Source organism: Pseudochaenichthys georgianus, chromosome 12, assembly GCF_902827115.2.
Source record: "Pseudochaenichthys georgianus chromosome 12, fPseGeo1.2, whole genome shotgun sequence".
Classification (NCBI taxonomy): Eukaryota; Metazoa; Chordata; class Actinopteri; order Perciformes; family Channichthyidae; genus Pseudochaenichthys; species Pseudochaenichthys georgianus.
Window position 1 is genome coordinate 26,676,830 of NC_047514.1, and position 20,571 is coordinate 26,697,400.

Here is a 20,571-nt window from a genome sequence, read left to right on the forward strand (position 1 = left end):
GAAAATACCAAAACTCCACCTAACAAGGAATTAATTTCAGAAGACATTCAGCTTGAAAAAGGCTATTTGTCTTGAAACCGCCCTGTTAAAAAGCTGATGGTCTACTGAACATCCAAGTGTGTGGTTGCATTAAAAGAACTGGAACGTGAGATGGAAATGTTGTATGGGACACAGCCGATGTTGTATGGGACACAGCCGATGTTGTATGGGACACAGCCGATGTTGTATGGGACACAGCCGATGTTGTATGGGACACAGCCGATGTTGTATGGGACACAGCCGATGTTGTATGGAACACAGCCGATGCGTTTTGGCACCACAATATTCAGAAGACCTTTACACCTTTACATACCTCGCTACAGATCTACAATGAAGTTTGAACGTGATAAAGTTCTGATTTATGCCACCTCATAAAGATTTTCATGGACAGGGCTGGAGTGGAGATTACTTTCGACTTTGAAGGAAATCATGTTGGCAAAGCCATGAAACTTCTCTTAAATTGCCTTTTGTGGCTCAAAGCTTGGACAACAAGGTGTTATTCTGCCAAACATTTGTTCAAAAACTCAGCTTTTTTGTCCCCAATGTATCTGTTCAAATTCTCCCACATTTTTGTTCTGTTCCAAGGCACCCTTTTCTCTCACATAAACAAAACTAATACAAAAACACATGCAAAATCATAAAGCTTTTATAGTTGCGTGTGCGGAGTGCCCCAAATCGGAAAAATCACACAGCTTTCTAGCTAAGTGTGCCTCTCCATGTGGGGTCATCAGAAAGCCTGGCAAGAATGTTATTATATTTTGTTCACCATATCAAAGACTCTATGTTATATGCAAGCTGTTTTGTTCATTGCCATGCACAGCGACCCACCTTGTATCCACTGCAGAGGTGTCTTCTAAGGATGCTGAAGCATTTAAACCCGTTATCTCTGACTCCAGGAACTCACAGCCACGCTGAGCCGACTGAAAACCATTTGACCATCTGTCACATGCAGATTTTCAGCGTGTCCTTCCGTGTCCTTTACATAGACTCAAGGACTCAGAGAGAGTATGTGTGGGAGTGTGTGAAATAAAGTTGAGTGTAACTTGAACAAAAAAGCAGTGTCCTTGGAAAAGCCAGCCTCCAGTAGTACTACTATTTCAGCTTGTTGAGACGTGTGATGTAAAGTGCTTTTCTCACAGCGTACTATCTTACCTGCATTGCTTTGGGGAAACAATGTTAACTTAAGTGAAAGTATATCAATTCATCTATTGTGGTGAAGGTTTCATTCAAAACTCTTTTTATTAATTTAGTTGGTTGTGCTTCTATTTCTCTGCTTTTCTTTCCAGCACGAGATCTACTGCCTTTTCAATCTTATTCTCATATAACTCTATTTATCAAATACAACTGCTGGTTATCATTATTATGATTGTATTATTTAAATAGCTCTGTCTACATATAGAGCAATGCAATTATATATGTTTGATTTAAAACAACCTTATGCATTGTCTGTCCTTTGGTTAATTGACATGCGATATGGATGTTTATGTTCACAGTGAGAAGTTCTGCTTATCACTGGTGGTGTTTCACTGTAGTCACGTTCTTTTTCTTGTTTCTTTTTTCAAATATTTGGAATTTTGAAACTGTAAATACTGTGTTGTGTTGAAATAAATATGCAGTGAAAGCATAGGATACTGTTTATCTGCGTTTTAAACATTTAGTTTCCATTCTTAAATCCACTTAATGTACATTATTAACAGAATTATGTTTAAAAACACACATCTCTGGTAATAAAGCTGCACATCTGAGGAATTGATGGTAAATAATAATAATGCACAACCAACCAATTTAATAATTGAATTTTCAAAGAATGATATTTAGTTTAAAAACAAGAACAAACATCTGTTATAAATATAGATAGGCCTACTGTTTGTAATATATCTATTGGCATCTATCATTACAACCATGTATCTGATCATTTCTCTTAGTTCAATCTGACACTTTTAAGACGGGACAAATAAGGAAGTACAGCACTTAATAAAACGTAATAAAAGTGCCAAAAAGCAGGTGATCTAAATGAGCCATGGAGGTCACTTAAGTGATAAATCTGCAGTCTCTGGTTGAGAGCTAAGGGCAACACCAAGGAATTACATTTTTAAAACGTTTCTTGTTCCCCGTTATAAAATGCAGATTTCTCCTCAGTATTTAATTATAAAAACTCAACACTCAATACGTTTTTTATGTTATTTTTACATCCAAGTTCTCTAAATAATAATCATATCAATGTAAAGTTAGCTGAGCCAGCAGGAAGTGCATTTTAAGATGTTCTGACTAAATAAATACTCTAATGTAATGTTTGGTTATCTACATATTACTCCAAATAAACTACAAACACTTATAATACATTTGTCCGACCACAGAAAGCATCTATTATGCAGCATACAGTTATTATCTGATTTAACTGACAGTAACAATTAAACCCCAACAGCAGATGGCACTGTATGCTTTCTTCATTTGAAGCGTTATCTTGTCTCGGCATGTCTTGACACTGTGCGCATGTGCACGCCTATGGTGCATGCACGAACAGACACACACACGCACGCACGCACGCACACACACACACGACTGTAGGCTGTTTCCATGACATGAGGCAGTCTCCCAAGCTGTGCCCCTTCAAATTGTGTGTGTGCGTGCGTGCGTGTGTGTGTGTGTGTGGGGGGGGGGGTCTAACCGGCCTGGCACTCAGCAGCAGCTACACCCTGTCTGACAACGCCGTGCAGCACGAGGCTGCAGGGCTGCAGGATTCCCATTCCTTTTCCATTACAGCTTGCAACACAATCCTCATTTTGTCTTTTGGTTTTTAATCTGTTCTACCTGCTCTGGTTTAGTCCCATCCCTGGACCGTTCAAACCATGCCCCATCGGGGGTCATCTGTCCCAGGAAGGCTGCAGGCTGTCCCGGCAGGCCTCTCTCTTCCCCTCCAGACGCTACACACACATCCCTGGCACACAGAGCCCTCTCACCCCGTCTGTACGCCCCACCCCTCTGTCCCTGGACAACTGCTCCGACTCAAACGGATTAAAGATGACTCTCTTCTCTGGCTTTCTGTTTTTTTCTGTCTCTCTCTTGACTTCTCTTTTCTTTCCATGCCGGATGAAAGGCCTCCCAGACACCCACTCCATGCACATACCATTCAGGCCAGGACACACAGGAAGTCTATGTGCTGCATGGAGAGGAGGGGGACAGCGGGGAGGGAAGTGGTGGAGGAAAGAAGGGAGGGAGGGCGCTCGGTAGAGAGGGAGAAAAGAGTGGGGGTCGGGGGGGCAAGAGAAGGGCTAAATGCAAGTCATGTGAAGCTCATGAGAACTAACCTATAACATTTGGAATCTTGTTTTCCTCTCACCAACTATTTACTGTTATTCCTTTGTTTCCGTCCTCTGTGCTTATGCTATTACATTTGATCTTAAATCTGTTTCTTTCCTGTTACCATGGCAACTTCATCATAATTGTATCTTTATGTCTAACTCAGAGCTTTGACTGTGTTGACAAGATGAAAATACTGAAACAAAAGTGTATGTATGTGGTAACCTAAACACTGAATCATTGAGGCAATACATGTGGTAAGTGCATAATTGCAAACATTATTGGCCATATTTTCTTCTTAGAAGCAGTAAAGTTATTAACTACTTTAAATTCTTTAAAGTTGTTTGGAAGATCTGTTTTTCTACAAGAGGCGCCAACCATTTAGTTATGAGATTAGCTTCAGCCCAAATGTGCTGTAACTGTGAATAATTGGATCACGTGGAATGGAGCGCTCAGTACATTTGTTACTTTTACAGGGTACACTTTGGTGTGTGTGTGTGTGTGTGTGTGTGTGTGTGTGTGTGTGTGTGTGTGTGTGTGTGTGTGTGTGTGTGTGTGTGTGTGTGTGTGTGTGTGTGTGTGTGTGTGTGTGTGTGTGTGTGTGTGTGTGTGTGTGTGTGTGTGTGTGTGTGTGTGTGTGTGTGTGTGTGTGTGTGTGTGTGTGTGTGTGTGTGTGTGTGTGTGTGTGACTGCAGCCCCAGCTTGCAGGGCACGGCGTCACGTTGCATGCTTTGAATTACTGTCCTTTCGCGGCTGGGGGACCGTCTGCTGCCAACTGTCTCTCAGTGGATCAGACAGCTAGCATCAGCGCTGTGGGTTCTGCCACCAGTCCTCCTTTCATTCCCACTGAGGCTTTTTCCAACATACTTTCTCCATTTGGGATTTCTTTCACCAGCCTCTCTCACTTTCTACACACACACATTTGCAAACCCGGCTCACTGTCTCTATTTTTAATCACTTAAAGTTATCCGTCTTTATTATTTATTCATGCCATTTTTGTCCTTAAAACACACAGAATAAAGACAAACCAGACACGACACCCACACACATTCCTGCATGCCGCTCATACTAACACACAGCCCACTAAGCAGCTAATCTTTATGGCACCGCTAACTGAAGCCTGTCTTTTGTATTGAAAGGCCTTTAAAAACACAGTCAGGTGACTAATCAGGCTGCAATAAACCGGCCAGGTGGTGCCAGGGAAAGTACTGGTGACATCACTGCAAAGGTCTCAACAAAGACAAAGCATTCTTCACTCAATCGCAATCCACTTAGTTAATATTCAGCCCGACTTCGACGAAACCAAAAGAGGCTTTTCTCTTTCGCCACTCGTTCCCTGCTTCAGCCTCCCTTAGGGCGTGTTTCTTACTCACAAACAACCACCTCCGTGAAGTTCCAATAGAACACACATCTGTGCGTGTCAGGATGTGTGAACTGACTTGACAATACACCACTTGACAATGTATTATTTTTCCAGGAACTCCCACACGATATGTCTTCTGCTTTTGGCACATGACTTGAATGAACGTTTCTCAATTGGCTCTAAGATGTCATCGTATTAACCATAACTAACGTTACCCTTCACACGCTCTTTGATCTATTTTGAAAAATCATTACATTTCAAGGATTTCCCCAAATGTGTCACTTGTACGTCTGCCTTTGGTACGCAATATTCTGCCATTTTTCTTAAACTCAATTTTCGAAAATAATCTGGCCCTATCAAATCTAATTGTTGAAGACAAGTGAAACAGAGTAAACTGTTTTTTGCAGTGAATACAAGAATGTGAGAGTGTAGCCGTGTTAGCATTGCCCCTGTGAGCCTGTTGACGCGCTGACACATGTAGCTCTAAGCACACAGAGCTGTTACTCTGCTGTCCCCTTTCCTGTTTACTTCATTTCCTCCCTCTAGTATTAAACATGAAATAAGCAAGTGTGTCACCACTTGGAGGGCAGCCGACACGAGTTGTAATATACCACTGTAATAATGATCACCCTTTCAGTTCCTATGACAACCATGCTACCAAACATGTGTCTCTCTGTGTCCACGTCCAGCAGCATTAGCACTCATTTGGAGCTCGTGACCATCTGGCCAATGTAAGCCTGATACTGTAGGCACTCCCTTTTTCGCTCTGGGTCCGCAGGGATACAACCTCTCCTATTTGGCTGCTTAATGGTCATTATAGGTGACTGTGTTAAACAGGAAACATGTTAAACATCTGCATGTTAGAATTGGGGACACTTAGATTGTGAGTGAAGCAAAACAGTATAGGTGTCGGGCCTTTAATCCAAGACATGAGCTAACAGAGGCTAACACGCTCCGTCTGGGGAACTGCCGAGTCAGGTGATAATATCATTATTATTGATGTTCGCAAGCACTCATGTGATCTTTTATTAATAGATGGGTTCAATCCATTTGTTGGAGTCATTTAAAACCCCACACACGTGTATATTTTTCTTTTAATGTGTGACTGTATGCGTGAGAAGTGTTCTGGATACATGTCATGCTCCAATACTCCATAGATGATAGACACATAAACAAATCCATCCACTTCTGTGTCCGGCTGCACCCCCCGTCTCAGCGCAGCACTCACACTGTGCCTGCTCACTTGCGACAGTACAAAGGGGTCCAATCATATTAACACCTTTTTACAAGTTCTAATGATGTGTTTTAAATCCATATAAATGGCACATCCTGGTAGAGAAATTAATAATCATTTTGTCTTATCTCAAACAAAGACATCAGGCCAAGAAAGTGGACACATGTCCTGTCCTGTTGTCTGCTAAGAACACAGCCTGAATGTCACTGAAATGCATTTTCTTCTAATGTTATCACAAAATCTAATCTAATCTAAATCAATTATAAGAAGTCGTCAGTCAGAGCACATTGCAATAAGGGACTTTTTGGAGGTTTTTTGAGGGTTTTTATGAAAATCACTTAATGGCTGATGTGCTGCGTTTAGTTTGTTCAGCTCCTTGTAGCTGATGGCTTTTGTTCAACCTTCCTTAACAGCAAGCGAAACAATACCCAGCAGGCGTCACACGATGAGTTACTGACGCTCAGGAAGGTTTCCCTTCCTTTTATTTTGTTGCCTTTTCCTCTGCAGGTCAAACGCTCCGACTCACCACCATCTGCTGTACACAAACATAAATACACACATATACAAACACACTCAGGACCATCGCTCTACTGCAACACAGGATATGCAAATCACTCCTTAGCAACTAACTTCATCTGTAGCGACATAAACATTCTCCCTACAAATACAGACGATAAATTGCACAACTTTGCAGTGATAATTGTTATTGCACAAGTCTACTATCTGAACTAATCAACCCGGTGGACATAAATACTGACTTGCTCAGGATAAGCCTGCAAATAACTCAATCATACACTTCCTGTTTTTGAGCACGTATTTGGTGACCTCAGGAGGAGCAGGATGTGCTCCAAGTGGAAGATACAGACAGAGATTTCCTAGAGTTTTAGTTGCTTAACTTTGAGTGGATGGGAAGCAGCTGTTATGAGACTGGGTGTTGTATTGTTTGTTCCAGATTAAAATGATTGTTTGTGCATGTTTTTTAATATGTGATGTATTCACTTCTTCTTTTAAGCTCCAAACACACTGATAACTTTTATTTGTTTCGCACTCTTTCCCTTTTTCAGAGTATGGGATTAGCTAGGATGCACTGTGTGCTGTGAGCAAACAACACAGTGGGGCAACAACTCTCACATCAGGGTTTATCAGATGTCATCTGAGGTCATGTCTCATTTATAGATACTCGAATGAAAAGCAGCATTCCTCACATGGCCAATTCACAGTTTGTATTTGCATTCACCGAGGCATTGTGTCGAGACAGATTCATTATAACAATGTAACATTGTTATAATGAATCCCCTCCCCTATGTTCCCCACCCCTCAATATCATGACTTTGGTCACAAGATATTTAAGCAGTCTTCATGGCATTTCATAACACATGTTTTCTAAACTGGTGACTGACTGAGACAGACACTTACTCTCCGTGTCCGGTTATTGCTCAATCCTTTTTCGTCATGAAACCGTCTGACTCAGTGGCTTGCATCGTATTTATTTATATAGTTCTTTGGCTCCATTTGTTTATTTGTTGGTTTAATTAGCTAATTATCCTGGCATGGTCGAGTGTAGGTTTTCCCAAATAACTTCCGCTTTCTCCTCCCGAGACAGACAGGCTTCAGACCCACTTTAGATAAGATGTTGTCAGCAGGAACCACATTTGAGAGGATGTTTGCTGTTTGATAAAGTCGAATACAAACAGTGGAATAATGTTATAGTGTCACTGAATAGCCGCTGACCTCCTCTATATATACTGTAGAGTTCTTCAAGTGCAAACACCCAGAAAGTGTCTTCACTCTGGGAAACTGTTTGTATTAGTTGTATTCTAACAAGTAACATGTAATGTGTTTGTGGGAAATCAAGGGCTTCATCCTGTCGCACATGAGTTGGTTATTACTAGTTAGTCACATATTGCATAGGCTAGTTAACGGCTATAGTTGTTGGAGTGAGTTACTGATTACTCAATGTACCTCAAGCACCATTACAATGTTAAAGAAATCTGTGCTTCAATGTACAATCCATAGAAATAGTTGCAACCTGTTAAAGCACAATGAAATGTGGTTTTGTTTCACATTTAAAACTAGTGGTGGGAAGTACGTTTGCTAGAGTCTATTTAGAGGTACTTGTACTTCACTTAAGTAATAACCTTTCTGCTACTTTAAACTTATTTATTCCTCTACATTTAATTTCAAACTTAAGTTACTTTTCAGATTCAGATTAATAATAGAAAACGTATTCCAAAAATAAATTGTCTTGCATTTTTACAGTTTTATACAAAAAAGTGTTGTTTGGTCTCCTTGTCTATTCAGTAATTGGTCTTTTGGATATAAAGTGCATATTTCATTAATGCTTAAATATGTTTGGACTTAAATACGTATAATTGTGATTGCATTGTACGTAATTATGATGTTTTGAAATATTACTGCTGCAGTAATGTGTATGTTGCATGTACTGCAGTGCAGTACATGTTTAAGAATATGCTGATTTTAACTGCTTTATATAGGTACTGAGTGGTGGTTAAATCTACAGCATTTGCTGCTTCTTCTATAAAATCGAAGTCTACTTTTAGAGCTCGGAAAAAGCCCTGGTTTCTGCTTCGGGGTGATGCCTTTTCCAGCTAATGCAAGAGCCTTTCGAGATTGCTTATTTAGTCATGGGTGAATGTTGTTAAAACATAAAGGAACATCAGGTAAAAGAAATTCAAAAGGAACACATTTTAAGGTGCATGGCTTTCATCGGGCATCTGTCAGAAAATATAGTGGAGTAAAAAGTCCATTACCTGCGTATATTTTGGCCAAAGGCTACTTAGTTACTTACACAACTGGTAGTATTGTTACTTTTGCCAAAGAGTACTTCTCTGTTGAGAAGCTCATTAATATTCAAGGTGCAGCGAAGCGATGTGATTTGCTGATGGAAACTCTGTCTCTGACGCTGCACGAGCTCTAGGGCAAACAAAAAAGTTAGCGGTGGTGCTCAGACCGTGTCTCTCTGAGCTCCCAGAAAAACTGTCTAAAGTTGTGTCAGTGCCGAGTAAACTCATGAAAGAAACCCGGCGACGGATAGCTTTAAAGCTGGACTTGTGTTGTTGTTTAGTTTTTTTACTATAATTGTGCTTTTTAGAGACTTTGAACTGCTTGGTTTGTAACGCGAAGTCGCCGCCGGGATTTCCTCTCATCTCGAAGTTCCCAAGATGAAGTTAGAACCGGTGGTCGGGAAACTTTATGTAAGTAAACACGACAATACACCCCTCTGAAAACTCACTGTTATGAATTTGTCTTTTTTTAAATGTCAATAATATGTATTTAACTTGTATCGTTTTCTGTTGTACTCGCTTCACTTACAGTTGCATTATTTAGCGAATAATGCGATTCACATGTTGATTCTAATTGTCGCTGCGAAGTCAGAAGGGGTCTACTAAAAATAAAAACCGACTGTCTCATTAAATAGACACTTAAACCAGTAAAACCTTGACTTGTGTTGGGAAGCTCTGCTGTTCACATGGGGGCACACATCCCGGCCGGGCCTGGGAACTTGCTGGAGATGAAACAACCCCTGCATTGTCCCAAGAACGCATACACCGGAAGCAACATTGTGTTTGTTGTTGATTAAAGTGTTTATTTCTGTAAAGAATAGAATAATTTGGAGCTTATTGTCTCCTGTTACTGGTTTTAAAGTGGCCTACATGTGCTACAGTATTCATTGCCCCAGCTTTAATATTACAGCCACCATCTGTGTTGGACATCATGTGGTCATATTGTTCAGACATTGATGGCCGTGTGGGTCTGTCGCGGCGGATGTAGCTGGCCCTATAGGCTAACTATTAATAAGTGCACTGCAGCTATGCCTGTGTGCAGTGACCCTTTGCTCTAGCTAGCTTTAAATCAAATTGTGTGAAGAGTGTGTTGAGAGGCGCGGGTTACAGAGACATGTCTAAAGCTGTAGTCAGTTTGACCCGGGAAAAGCCAATAACTTACCTCGCCAGTTAGTCAATTAAAGTCACTACGTTCTCTCAACAGTTTTTCCAGTCAGCTTTATTCCACTCTCAGTCCCTCACAGAGACGTCTTTTCATTCCTCGCCTGTTGTTTTTTCCATCTGTGTGCAGCACTAAAGCCTGACACTATGAATACTGTAATGTAAAGCCTCAACGTGAGGCCAATGCATTAAAGGTTATTTGGGTTAATGCACAATATGGGATTACTTTTTGTGGAAAGGTTCCCTTTTAATACTTTCCAGTGTGAGATGGGAAATGAATCGCAGTTCTCAATGACAGCGCAAATGAAGGCTTGGTCGCCTGTGTGGTTGATAAGAGCAGCCGTGTGAGCCATTAAGCTGCAGTGTTGCACTGCTTTGTGTTAAAGCAAACATCTGCTGATGGGCCTGCAGCTTTAGTGTTTGTTTCCTGCGTTGTCTGATCTGTGTTTTAAGTCACGCAGTGTTCCATTACTGAAATCAGATTTACTTCTCCGGGTGGCAAAGTCAATGTTTATCTCTTCTGTAAACTGCAGTACATTCTGGAGGCCTCGCCAGCAGGCCCTGTTGCTAAGGGACTATGGAGAAACTTCCACCCCCCCTCCTATATCCACCCCCATTCCTCCCTCTCTAATCCCCCCCACACCCCTTCAAATTGTGAGTGTACGTGCCTGGGCGTCCAGTAAACTTCCTGTCTAAGAGTACACAGATATGCTGATATTAGGGGCATCCATTTACTTCTGACGATTGTCACGCCCATGCAAATGTTCGCTCGATAGTTATCTGTGATTGCTTACTGTGGTCTGGGTGTGGGTTCACACAGGAAATATCCCTCCATGTCTCTGTGGACAACACAGACAAGGGCAGGTCTGCCATCTGGGTCAAGTGGAGGCCAGGCTCTGTCTCTGGGGGCCGGGCAGTGGTCAACAAGTGGGCCACTCTCATACTGTAGCTTGTGCTTATTGCTGCTTGGCTCGGTGACCATGTGAACAGTGGAAACGGAGCCTGTGGCCTAGAGAGGCTGCATAGACACTGAATGATGCAATGTGGTGCAACACGCTCTCTGTCAGATGGCGGTGCCCCTTTATGTTGCCTGTCAGGGATGTGTGCTGGACAACGGACACTCTGAGAGACGTCTTATTGTGGTAGGTGAATTATTCTGAAGGAGCCTGCTGGTTCTTATTCATGTGAATCATTGCAGTTATCAAAGGCCTGCTGACTCACTCAGGGAGTGCCACCTGCTCAGGTGCTGCCTTCACGTGTAATGCATACCGACAGGCCAAGTCAGCGCTCACGCATGAATGGTCCTGCTTCCAGATGAGTGGGGAGGCTTTAGGAGTAAACAGATGAAGCCCGGTATGTTGTTCGACCCAAAGCAAACTAATTCTCACACACTGAGAACCACTTTGAGACGCAGCGCTCCCATGTGTGCACAAGTCATCTGACGGGTCAAATCACATGACTTCACTGTCCTCTGTGAGGACATTAAGGAACGAGTTGTTTGCTCAGGGCTGCAACGCTATTTTTAATCTCTTTTTTAATTTGTTCAGCCGTTTTTATTATACCTGTTTTACAATGTTTGAATACAATAGTATAATTATCACTGGAGGGCATGTTATGACATGTCCATATCAAGTGTTTGCTTCTTTGTTGTCTGTACAATAATATAGAAGTCTCTTTTATAAATTGGTAGTACATTATGTGAAAGTATTTTACACATACTTTAGTTTAAAAAAGAGAATCATACATCATACATACAAGTAGCACAAGTCACTTTTACAAACCTGTAATCTCCCCAGTTGCTGCTAAAGCAAATGTGGGCATTTTCAGAAGAGCTCAACCAATAAGTCGGCTCATCTTCAATTGTTTTCATACTTGATTTATTTGCTTTTGCAAATAATCCCCCATCATCATCGTGTGCTTGGTACCAACTGTCTCCATGTGAAGATTGGCTACGGTTCTGTTTTACGTCACTGACAACGATATCTCTGGCTTCTGGAGAGTTGGTGGAAGACGATACATATTTGTGAGAAATGTGAGTAATATATATTTTTAAACAATTTAAGACATTTAATAGACTTCAATGGAAGTTTGTTATAATAGAACAAGAAATGTAATGCACATTTGACCTCCTTTTGGACGAGTTGTAGACTTGACAAACACGCCTTTTATCAGGAAAGTAATCATTTGATTAAATAAAAAAAGAATGAAAATGCAGCCCTAATTTAATTAGACCGTAAGAGCTGAAAAAGATTGCACTGCAATAAGCAATCCTTTTTATTATCCATTAAGCGAGTAATGAAGGAAGTGTCAGAAAGTAGGACGATTCTTATTTTCCAAAGCCCAAGTTGATATCTTTAAATTGCTTGTTTTTATTCAAATAACAGTCCAAAAATATTCAATATACTTCAATACAACACTAAAAAAATAGCGAGTATTTGGATTAAGAAGTAGAAACATGGTAATCTGGCATTTTTTGTTGAACTATTAATTCATTTTCAAAACAGTTGGTTATTAATAATCTGCAGATTGACTCAGCGACTAATCAGTAAAGCTCAACGCCGTACAGCTGATAATAGTGGCACCTTCAATGCTCCATAACCCTACCCAGTGGCTTAGGGGCTACGCTCTGCTGTCCTGCTCTCCTGGGCGAATGAGCAGATTATAACACAAGCTGAAAAGTCTTGGAACAAAGTCAACCTTTGTCCGGAGAATGGAGTTCTGTTTACAAAGACATACATTCCAGCTGTTGCGTCCTTGTTGACCTGCTTCAGCCGCCTCACGTTCCACATGTCTGTGGGATGTGTTTACAGAGCGCGGCCGTCGCTCCGTGCACTTCTTTCCCTTTCAGCACAAAGACGAGCTTTAATGGAGCTAATGGGGTCGTCTCCAGAGCGAGGTGATGGATGCCTGCACATACTTGAATCTATTAGTCATCCGTTCCTGCTCTTCTCATTCTCCCCCCTCCTGTGAGTGGCCGCTCAGCTTCTCTCTGACGGTCCCTAATCAGAATTAGAAAAGGCTAAGTTAAAACAAACAGATCTCTAAATCCAACGTGTGGATTGACGTTGCGTTTCCCTGCCCCTGAACAATATGCCGTATGACTCACGGGGATGCTTTGCGCTTGTGTGAGCTCAGCAGCCAACCCTCTAGAAACCACACGAGACCAGCTCCACCTCTCAACACACACACATTGGAAAGTGTGTGTCATGCTGCACCTGCTCACACCTTTAAGCCCTGCACACTCAGAAGCCCTCTCTCTTTCAGACATCACAACAACATGTCCGTGTGGTCCAAACCAACGCCAGCTTCTCGGTCATTTCAGTAACTTGTGGTTCCGCCACGACTGTAAAGAAAAGCATTACAACTGTCGTCAGCGCACATCATCGCTTTCCCTCTGGTGCGAAGCTCAATGGCAGCTCACCTGCTTGTGACACTGTCACTCTCGTGTAATCAGGGAAGCATATCTCCTGAGGAAACGCAAGAATGTGTGTCGTGGAGCTGCCGCTTCCCCGAGTTATAAATATCCTGCCGTAGCGGATATGTTGTGTCCAATCAGGTGGCGGGCCCGCTCTGAGGACGCTGCTGTGGAGCTGAACCCCGCATGAAGCCTCCGTATTGTCTCGAGCTTCCTGTGCTCCCTGAGAGGAGGGGGCCGCTGCTTTTCACACGCTCCCACACATGCTGTGTGTGTGTGTGTGTGTGTGTGTGTGTGTGTGTGTGTGTGTGTGTGTGTGTGTGTGTGTGTGTGTGTGTGTGTGTGTGTGTGTGTGTGTGTGTGTGTGTGTGTGTGTGTGTGTGTGTGTGTGTGTGTGTGTGTGTGTGTGTGTGTGTGTGTGTGTGTGTGTGTGTGTGTGTGTGTGTGTGTGTGTGTGTGTGTGTGTGTGTGTGTGTGTGTGTGTGTGTGTGTGTGTGTGTGTGTGTGTGTGTGTGTGTGTGTGTGTGTGTGTGTGTGTGTGTCAGGCATCCATGTTGTTTACTTACTTCTCTGTTTTACTTGCACCATTGTGTCTCTTGCACAACTTTATTTAGATTTCTTCTTGCACTTGATTGGATGTTGGAGCAGCCTCGGATGGAAGACTGTTTACCAAAGCTATGTGTGAGCAATGGTGCAATAAATCCTTTCTTGAGTCTTATAATGATAAATGTGTCCGCGCTAGGCTGCACTGAAGGATGCTTTAGTGCCGTAGCAAGTTTCAGACTTCTTCTCTGGACACTGGGTCGTACATTCCCTCATCATGTAAGACAGGATGCCGGTGTAATCCATCACTCCAGGAAAGCCGTGCATGGTCCCCTGCTGTCTCCAGGCTTTATCTGTGGAGGAAAAGGCTCTCACCGTCGTGTCAAGGTCAGCTTTGAGGGATCTGAACTCCACATCACACACCGTTTCTTCAAACACTGCAGACGACATATCGCCAAAAGAAAGTTAAAGTTTCATTTAGCACACATCTGATTTGATATCTCCTTGAGTCATACGTCGGTGCATGCTGGGTAAAGGACCAACCTCACATTGGACATTGGTTTTCACTGATAAGCGGATGATATTAAAGGAGACGTCTGCTGCGGGACTGTGGCGATATGTGTGATATTTCTGCTGCTAACCTAATGTTCAAAACTAACGTCATCTGTAGTGTTCCTTTTGGTTCAAATATTCTGTGACAGTTTAAATAAGAAATGATTGACTCGATAAGACCATTTGAGTTCCCATTATTTCTTAAAGGTGCCGGCTTGCTGCGTTGGACAAATTGTGCTTCTTACGAGACGGGATCATCACAGAGAATTGAAAATAGTTAGTGCCGCCGCCTCCTCCGCTATGAGATGGGGGGGGGGGTCTTTCCTGTGGTTGTGAGAGGCCATGGTGTTTGATAAATATTGAGCTGTGGTTAGGACAGACGCATGTCGTTGACCTTTTTAAAAATGGTTCCGTAAGAGTCGTATGAGTCACTATGACGCGCTACAGAAATGACAGCGATGTCAAAAACATGTTTGTTAAGAGCTTCGGGCTCTGATGTGCTGAAGCAACGTTGTGATATGAAAACGTATAATGGACGGTTGAGTCTCAGTGTAAATGATGGAGCCTCCCGCTGCTGACTAGTGATTTCACTCACTCAACAAATCACTGCGCAGCTAAGGGTTTAATGGACTGAAGAAGAAAGTAACGTGTATTATGATGCATATATGATCTATATCTCTTCTACCATCATCAGCACTTAACATTTAAAATCTTTAAAAAAACTCAGTAGTCAATTATTTTCTAAATGTTGAAGCAATTCAAGCGTAACCTGGTTCCAACGAATGGAATGAGCGGCTCTTATGTTTTCATCTCATTAGAAAACGCATGCGAATGGGTTTCTGGATAAATACTCTTCCTAAAAACATGTATTGTGATTTCTATCTTTGCTCAGGACATCCTCATTCAATTGAAAGTTAAAAATAACTCTTTCCTCTTTATCTTGATGACTGAGATTATGGATGAACAATATCGTTACTATCCTGAACGCCCTGTAATTGTCCCGTGAAGAATTGAGCAATAAGAAAAGCATGATACGGAGAGTCAGGTCCGTATGCAGTTCTAATGAGGTGCAGCATGTCGTGGCTTATCAGTTGGCTACGATGGAAATCATCTGCCCAATATGAAGGAACTACCGCCTGTACTTTGTGTGTGTGTGCATCGTGTGTGCTAGAGTTCATTGTGCCCTTTATTTTCTGCAATGAAGTTCACGATACTTCCCTCAGAGACATGGAGTCTAAATGGCCCATTGATAACCCAGGTCAGCTGAAAGGATGTCCTGTCATTTAGTCACAGATGCATGTTCAGTGTTTGTGCCAGGGCGAGTGGGAAGAACCCAGGGTGTCAGAGGAAGTGGAGGGGAGCTACTGTCGCATACACAGAGCTCTGTCATGCTTTTATTCCATCTTTTTATTAGTTTAACATCCACACAAGAATACCTTTCATAAATACAGATGGGAAGCACGACAATAGGACGCTGTTTGACCACACGGTGCAGCCGAGCCCACTCGCTGTGCAGGATGGAAGGCTGTGAAGTGGACTGAACCTCTTCAGCCGGGCTTGGAGAGTTTCCAGGGTGGTGGGTTTGGAGGGCTTTGGACATTGAGGTTATGGTCTCTCCTTGAGCTCGGTGAGAGGTCGAACTAGCCGCACTGTGGCTGCCCAGAGCGTTTGTGTATACAGTTCATTTGTATCCATGTCGTTCGCCAGCCGTAGGATCGTATTGTGGACACATGTTGATGGCGTTTCTTCCTTGTCTGCAGGCGGGGTGTTACTATTTTTCATTTTTCTGCTATTTTAAAAATAACTATTTTAACTAGGGCTGAACGATTAATCGATTTTAATCGTTAATCGTTCAGCCCTAGTTAAAATAGTTATTTTTAAAATAGCAGAAAAATGAAAAATAGTAACATATTTTAAACTTTTTTTTTTTTTTATTATTATTACCTTTTTTTTTTTTCTTCTTGTGTGTCAGTCATCCACACCAATCAGAAGTGCTGTGCTCCACATGTACCAGCCAGTGTTAACCAATCAGAAGTGCTGTGCTCCACATGTACCAGCCATTGTTAACCAATCAGAAGTGGCCCATGATAGAAGGTGATAGACAGATTGATCCAATCACCTGCCAAGTATCTTTGAAAGTGCCTGCCCTTTCCAAATGGCTTCCAATGGAGCTTTAGATGCTTTGGTGAAACGTCTGAGTCAGGTTAGCACTGCTCCATCACGTGTTTCTATCACAGGGTGAATCTTAAACTGAAGCTTGACTTTAAAGCAACGGAAGTTTCATGTAAGTTTAGTTCTTTCACTCGTAGCTCGGGCTGCGGGGGTGCTAGAGACGGGAGCACGTTGATGCGACCTTCCTAGCCGGAGTTATGGCCGCATTTTACAATAAACTTCCGTTGGGTCGCTTCAAAACAAATATCGCAATTCGAATCGCAATATCTGACTTAAAAATCTCAATTAGATTACTCCCCCAAATCGTGCAGCCCTAATTTGAACCACTCTTAGGATTGTAATATAAAGGTTTTCTTTCTTTTTAGAGAATAAACAAGTAGCTGATGAATTCTTTAGATGCCCAACACAAACATAATAGTCCAATTGTTATTTTAATGTGAGGACGTGCTGCTTTCTAAGGTCTTATCCAACTGTAAACGGAGCACAGTTGGGTTTTTGTTAATGGCGTTCCCTTTCCATGTTTTTAAGAAATACCACAAGCAACTTGAACTGTTATTACTCAAATAAAAACAGGAGAGCTTCTCCCATCAGCCCAGTGAAAAGAGCTTTTGTGTTGCTCCCTGACCCAAGAAGAACTCTCCCTCTTGAAACCGTCTCAGTTTCTATTTTTGAGACATTTTTAGTTGCTAGATGGAAATGAACAGTAAATTATTTGTAATAATTTTAAAATGCAACCTGGCTCTAGCTTTGGAGATGTGCTGCTTCTTTAGGTTTCCTATCATTGTAATCTGAATGTTGTTGGACTGTTGGACAGAAGAGGAAGACATTTGAAGATGTGGCCACGGGTTCATCTTTTCTTACATTTCATAGACCAAACAAATCGTCAATCAATGAGTCAGCAGAATAGTTTATACACATGTGTCATAGCTGCAGCCCAGCTTCTCTCGTGTAAAAGGCTGCTGTGCCTCCTGCCTTTAGCTGCTGAGTGCAACAGGTTGGCTTTCAGGGCGGCTGCACCTGGGACTGCTTTGAATCACCGCCCGGAGTGAACAAAGAACTGAAATGATGTCATCTCTATGCTGTCTGTGAATCTTCACCGTCATACACACCTGAGATTTACTGTATGTTGAGTTTTCCATTGGCTTTTTCTAACTGCTATATGATTACATTATGGGACATACCGTGCATCGTCATATTGTGCGGGTGCTTTGTAGAAGCGTAGGGTTACCTGAAGAGCAGCTCACTCTTCCCCATCTCTATTTCCACTGCGCATGTGCTCAGACACCGCTCCTTCTCTCTTGCCTTTTCACACGGCCTCACTCTGTCTCCAAGTGCATGTCTCTTTACATTCCCCCACCCCGCCGCAGTCACACACATAGTGTATTCAAGTCTAAATACTCGCCCTGTGTCATGCAAGCTGTTAGTCCTCCCCTCTCATTTGATCTGCCTCCCCTGTTCCTTCTCCCTTCTGTCTCCCCCTCCCCAGAATGTCTGGATAGATCTAAATGGTGTGATTGTGACTGCTCTGCCGGCCGTCCGCCCCTCCACGTCTCGCTCTCAGCGTCTTTGGAAAATCTGACGTGAGCGCGGGGAGAGGAAGAAGGCAGGGGGAGAGGGAGAGGGGAAAGTTCTTTTGAACAACAAGGCATGGCGGTCCTCCAGAGAGCCAAGTCTAGCGTCAGGAGTCGCTCTCCACTCTTTCCCCACCTCTGTTTATCTGTTCTGTCTTTATTCCTCCCATTCTCACACAGCCTATTCCCTGCAGAGCATCTTCAGCTAGCTGTCTACAGTTTCTCACTTTGAATCCATCCTTCTCTTTCTGCCGCTCCACCTTGCCCCCTCCGCCCTAACCTGTTCTTTTCAGGTGGAGGGGTAGATGGGAAGGGGGTTGACACACAGGAGAGACAAACCCTCCAAATCTAGGCCTCTCATTTACCCAGGAGGTGTCGCGTTGCGATGGGGGCGCTTCACGGCGGTGTCACGTGTCGTGGCATTCAAAGAGCCGGGGTTTGAGAATGTGGGTCACTCGAAGTAGAGGCACTACAGTGCGTTGTTTGCCACTGAATGGGGCCTTCTCACGTTGACATGGTGAAGAGCGTGTGAAGAAACACCAGCGCCTGGGGGCCACACTAAAGTGTGGGGCCGTATTCTCCTCCCGACCCCACCTACACAAGCCTGTTATTATCTAGCGCATGAATAGACTTCTGGTATCACATTTGATACGGGCACCAAGCTGGGGTTCGCTGGGACTCCTGATCGACTCCCTTTCTGTTGCACCAACTGTTCAGAGCCTCTGCTTTTTAAATGCCTCCTACTTAAGAAAAGATAATAGAATCACTTGGTTAGGGTTGCCTGGTGCGCTGCGTGCAGTCAGTGTATCGCTCTGCATCACGGAGGCTTTGCTCCACTTCGGACCAGCTGCTCGGCTCCCGTAATTACTTTCCCACGGCAGATGTTCAGATCAGATGGTTCGAGTTAACTTCTAGATTGCTCACACAAGGCTCCCTATGAAGAAGAACTCTCCTGCTCGCTGTCCTTCATGCAACGTGTTTCCGTGGTTACACACAACTAACGCAGTCTTTGTGTTCCCCTCTTTCCCTCACTGATGTTTCAGGTGTGTGTGGCAGCGCTGCTCGTCGGGCTGGTTTGTCACGCAGCAGAACCTCCAGCCGCTCAGTGGTCCGGCGATGATTACAAAAACCTCACCCTCCGACGGCACAGAACCTGTGTGGAGAACGAGCAGTACCTCCAGCAGGGACTCTGCTGCCTCAACTGCCAGGCTGGTAAGGACACCACATTAGAGCGATGTACAGTAGACAGTGCAGCTCCAGTTACATGCAACGAAACACATGTGGAATGCTGGGCTGTGTAAGTACGCCGGCTGCAACATTTCAACTTGAAACTCCCTTTGATCAACATGTTTATTGTTTCCTGTATCATCAAACACCGACTGCCAGTCAGGAACTGAGAGCACGCTCGAGCTAACATTTAAATGGCATTTTGTGCAGAAAAGTCAAATGTCAAAACCTGAACTGTATACCAAATGAGTCTGGCAAATATCCCCCGCATGGTCTGGAAGAATGCATGATGGCGAGGAACTACTCCAACCGGAGTGAAGGGGAAAGTGGAACTGATGCAGGGGAGGTTGCTTTGAAGTCCCAGTATGTTAAGCTACGGGACACGTGACTTGCTGTTGTAAAGAATTTGCTAAATGTACGCACATATTGAGCTAAGATGTAACTGCTGCCTGACATTTCTAGCTGATTGAAATATTTCATTTGCAAATCTGATTTCTAAGAAATAATTGTATTTGATCAACTCTGGCATTAGTTTGGGTTCACGGTCACTTTATAAACCAGTGCTTTGTTTCCAAAACACTCGCCCATTCATCAAATCCCCAAATATTGATTGACTTACGGTTACATCTTCTACCACGTGTTTTTCTATCAGTTAACCGAGCAGACCTTTGGGCCTACACATGTGTTGCTCTCTCATTTCTGAAATCTAAGGCAACAATAGAAATGACGCCTTTAGAAAATCAGCAGTTTGTACAAAGAAATAGAAGTGTTGTCTTTCACGGGTGAGACATCGTTCCTAGATACCAACTGATCAGACGACTGCTGGGTTGTAACCTGTAGAACATGTGTAGTGTGTGTATTGGAAGTGTTGTGATTCTTTTGTCTTGCATTCACAACATTAAGAGATGACTTTACCGACTGTCCACACTTAACTGTAAAACACCTTAAGCATCCACAGTTACTTCATCAATTCAACCCAATACATCTTTTCCCTCTTTTGCATGTTCCGTATTCTACTGTGTCTTTGTTCCGTCGGTGCATCAGATAAACCCTGGAACACATGACGATCGAGTGGTTTTCTTCACGGGACACATGAACTGAGTATTAGAATTTAAAGCATGACAAGTGACCGCAGGGGAGATCACTGTGTAATTCTCTTCTTCTTCTGCTTCTTCTAATCCCCATGACAT

General features: G+C 43.0%; 1 protein-coding gene across 1 annotated transcript in view; it reads left to right on the forward strand.

Moving 5' to 3' along the window:
• The first annotated feature begins 8,861 nt into the window (after positions 1-8,861).
• The window catches only part of tnfrsfa (tumor necrosis factor receptor superfamily, member a), a 28,627-nt gene continuing 16,917 nt past the window's right edge, over positions 8,862-20,571 (forward strand). Inside the window, exons 1-2 of the mRNA XM_034095957.2 lie at positions 8,862-9,151; positions 19,198-19,366. Of these exons, the coding sequence (XP_033951848.1) occupies positions 9,119-9,151; positions 19,198-19,366 (202 nt within the window). The 5' untranslated portion in view covers positions 8,862-9,118. The remainder of the gene's footprint in view (positions 9,152-19,197; positions 19,367-20,571) is intronic.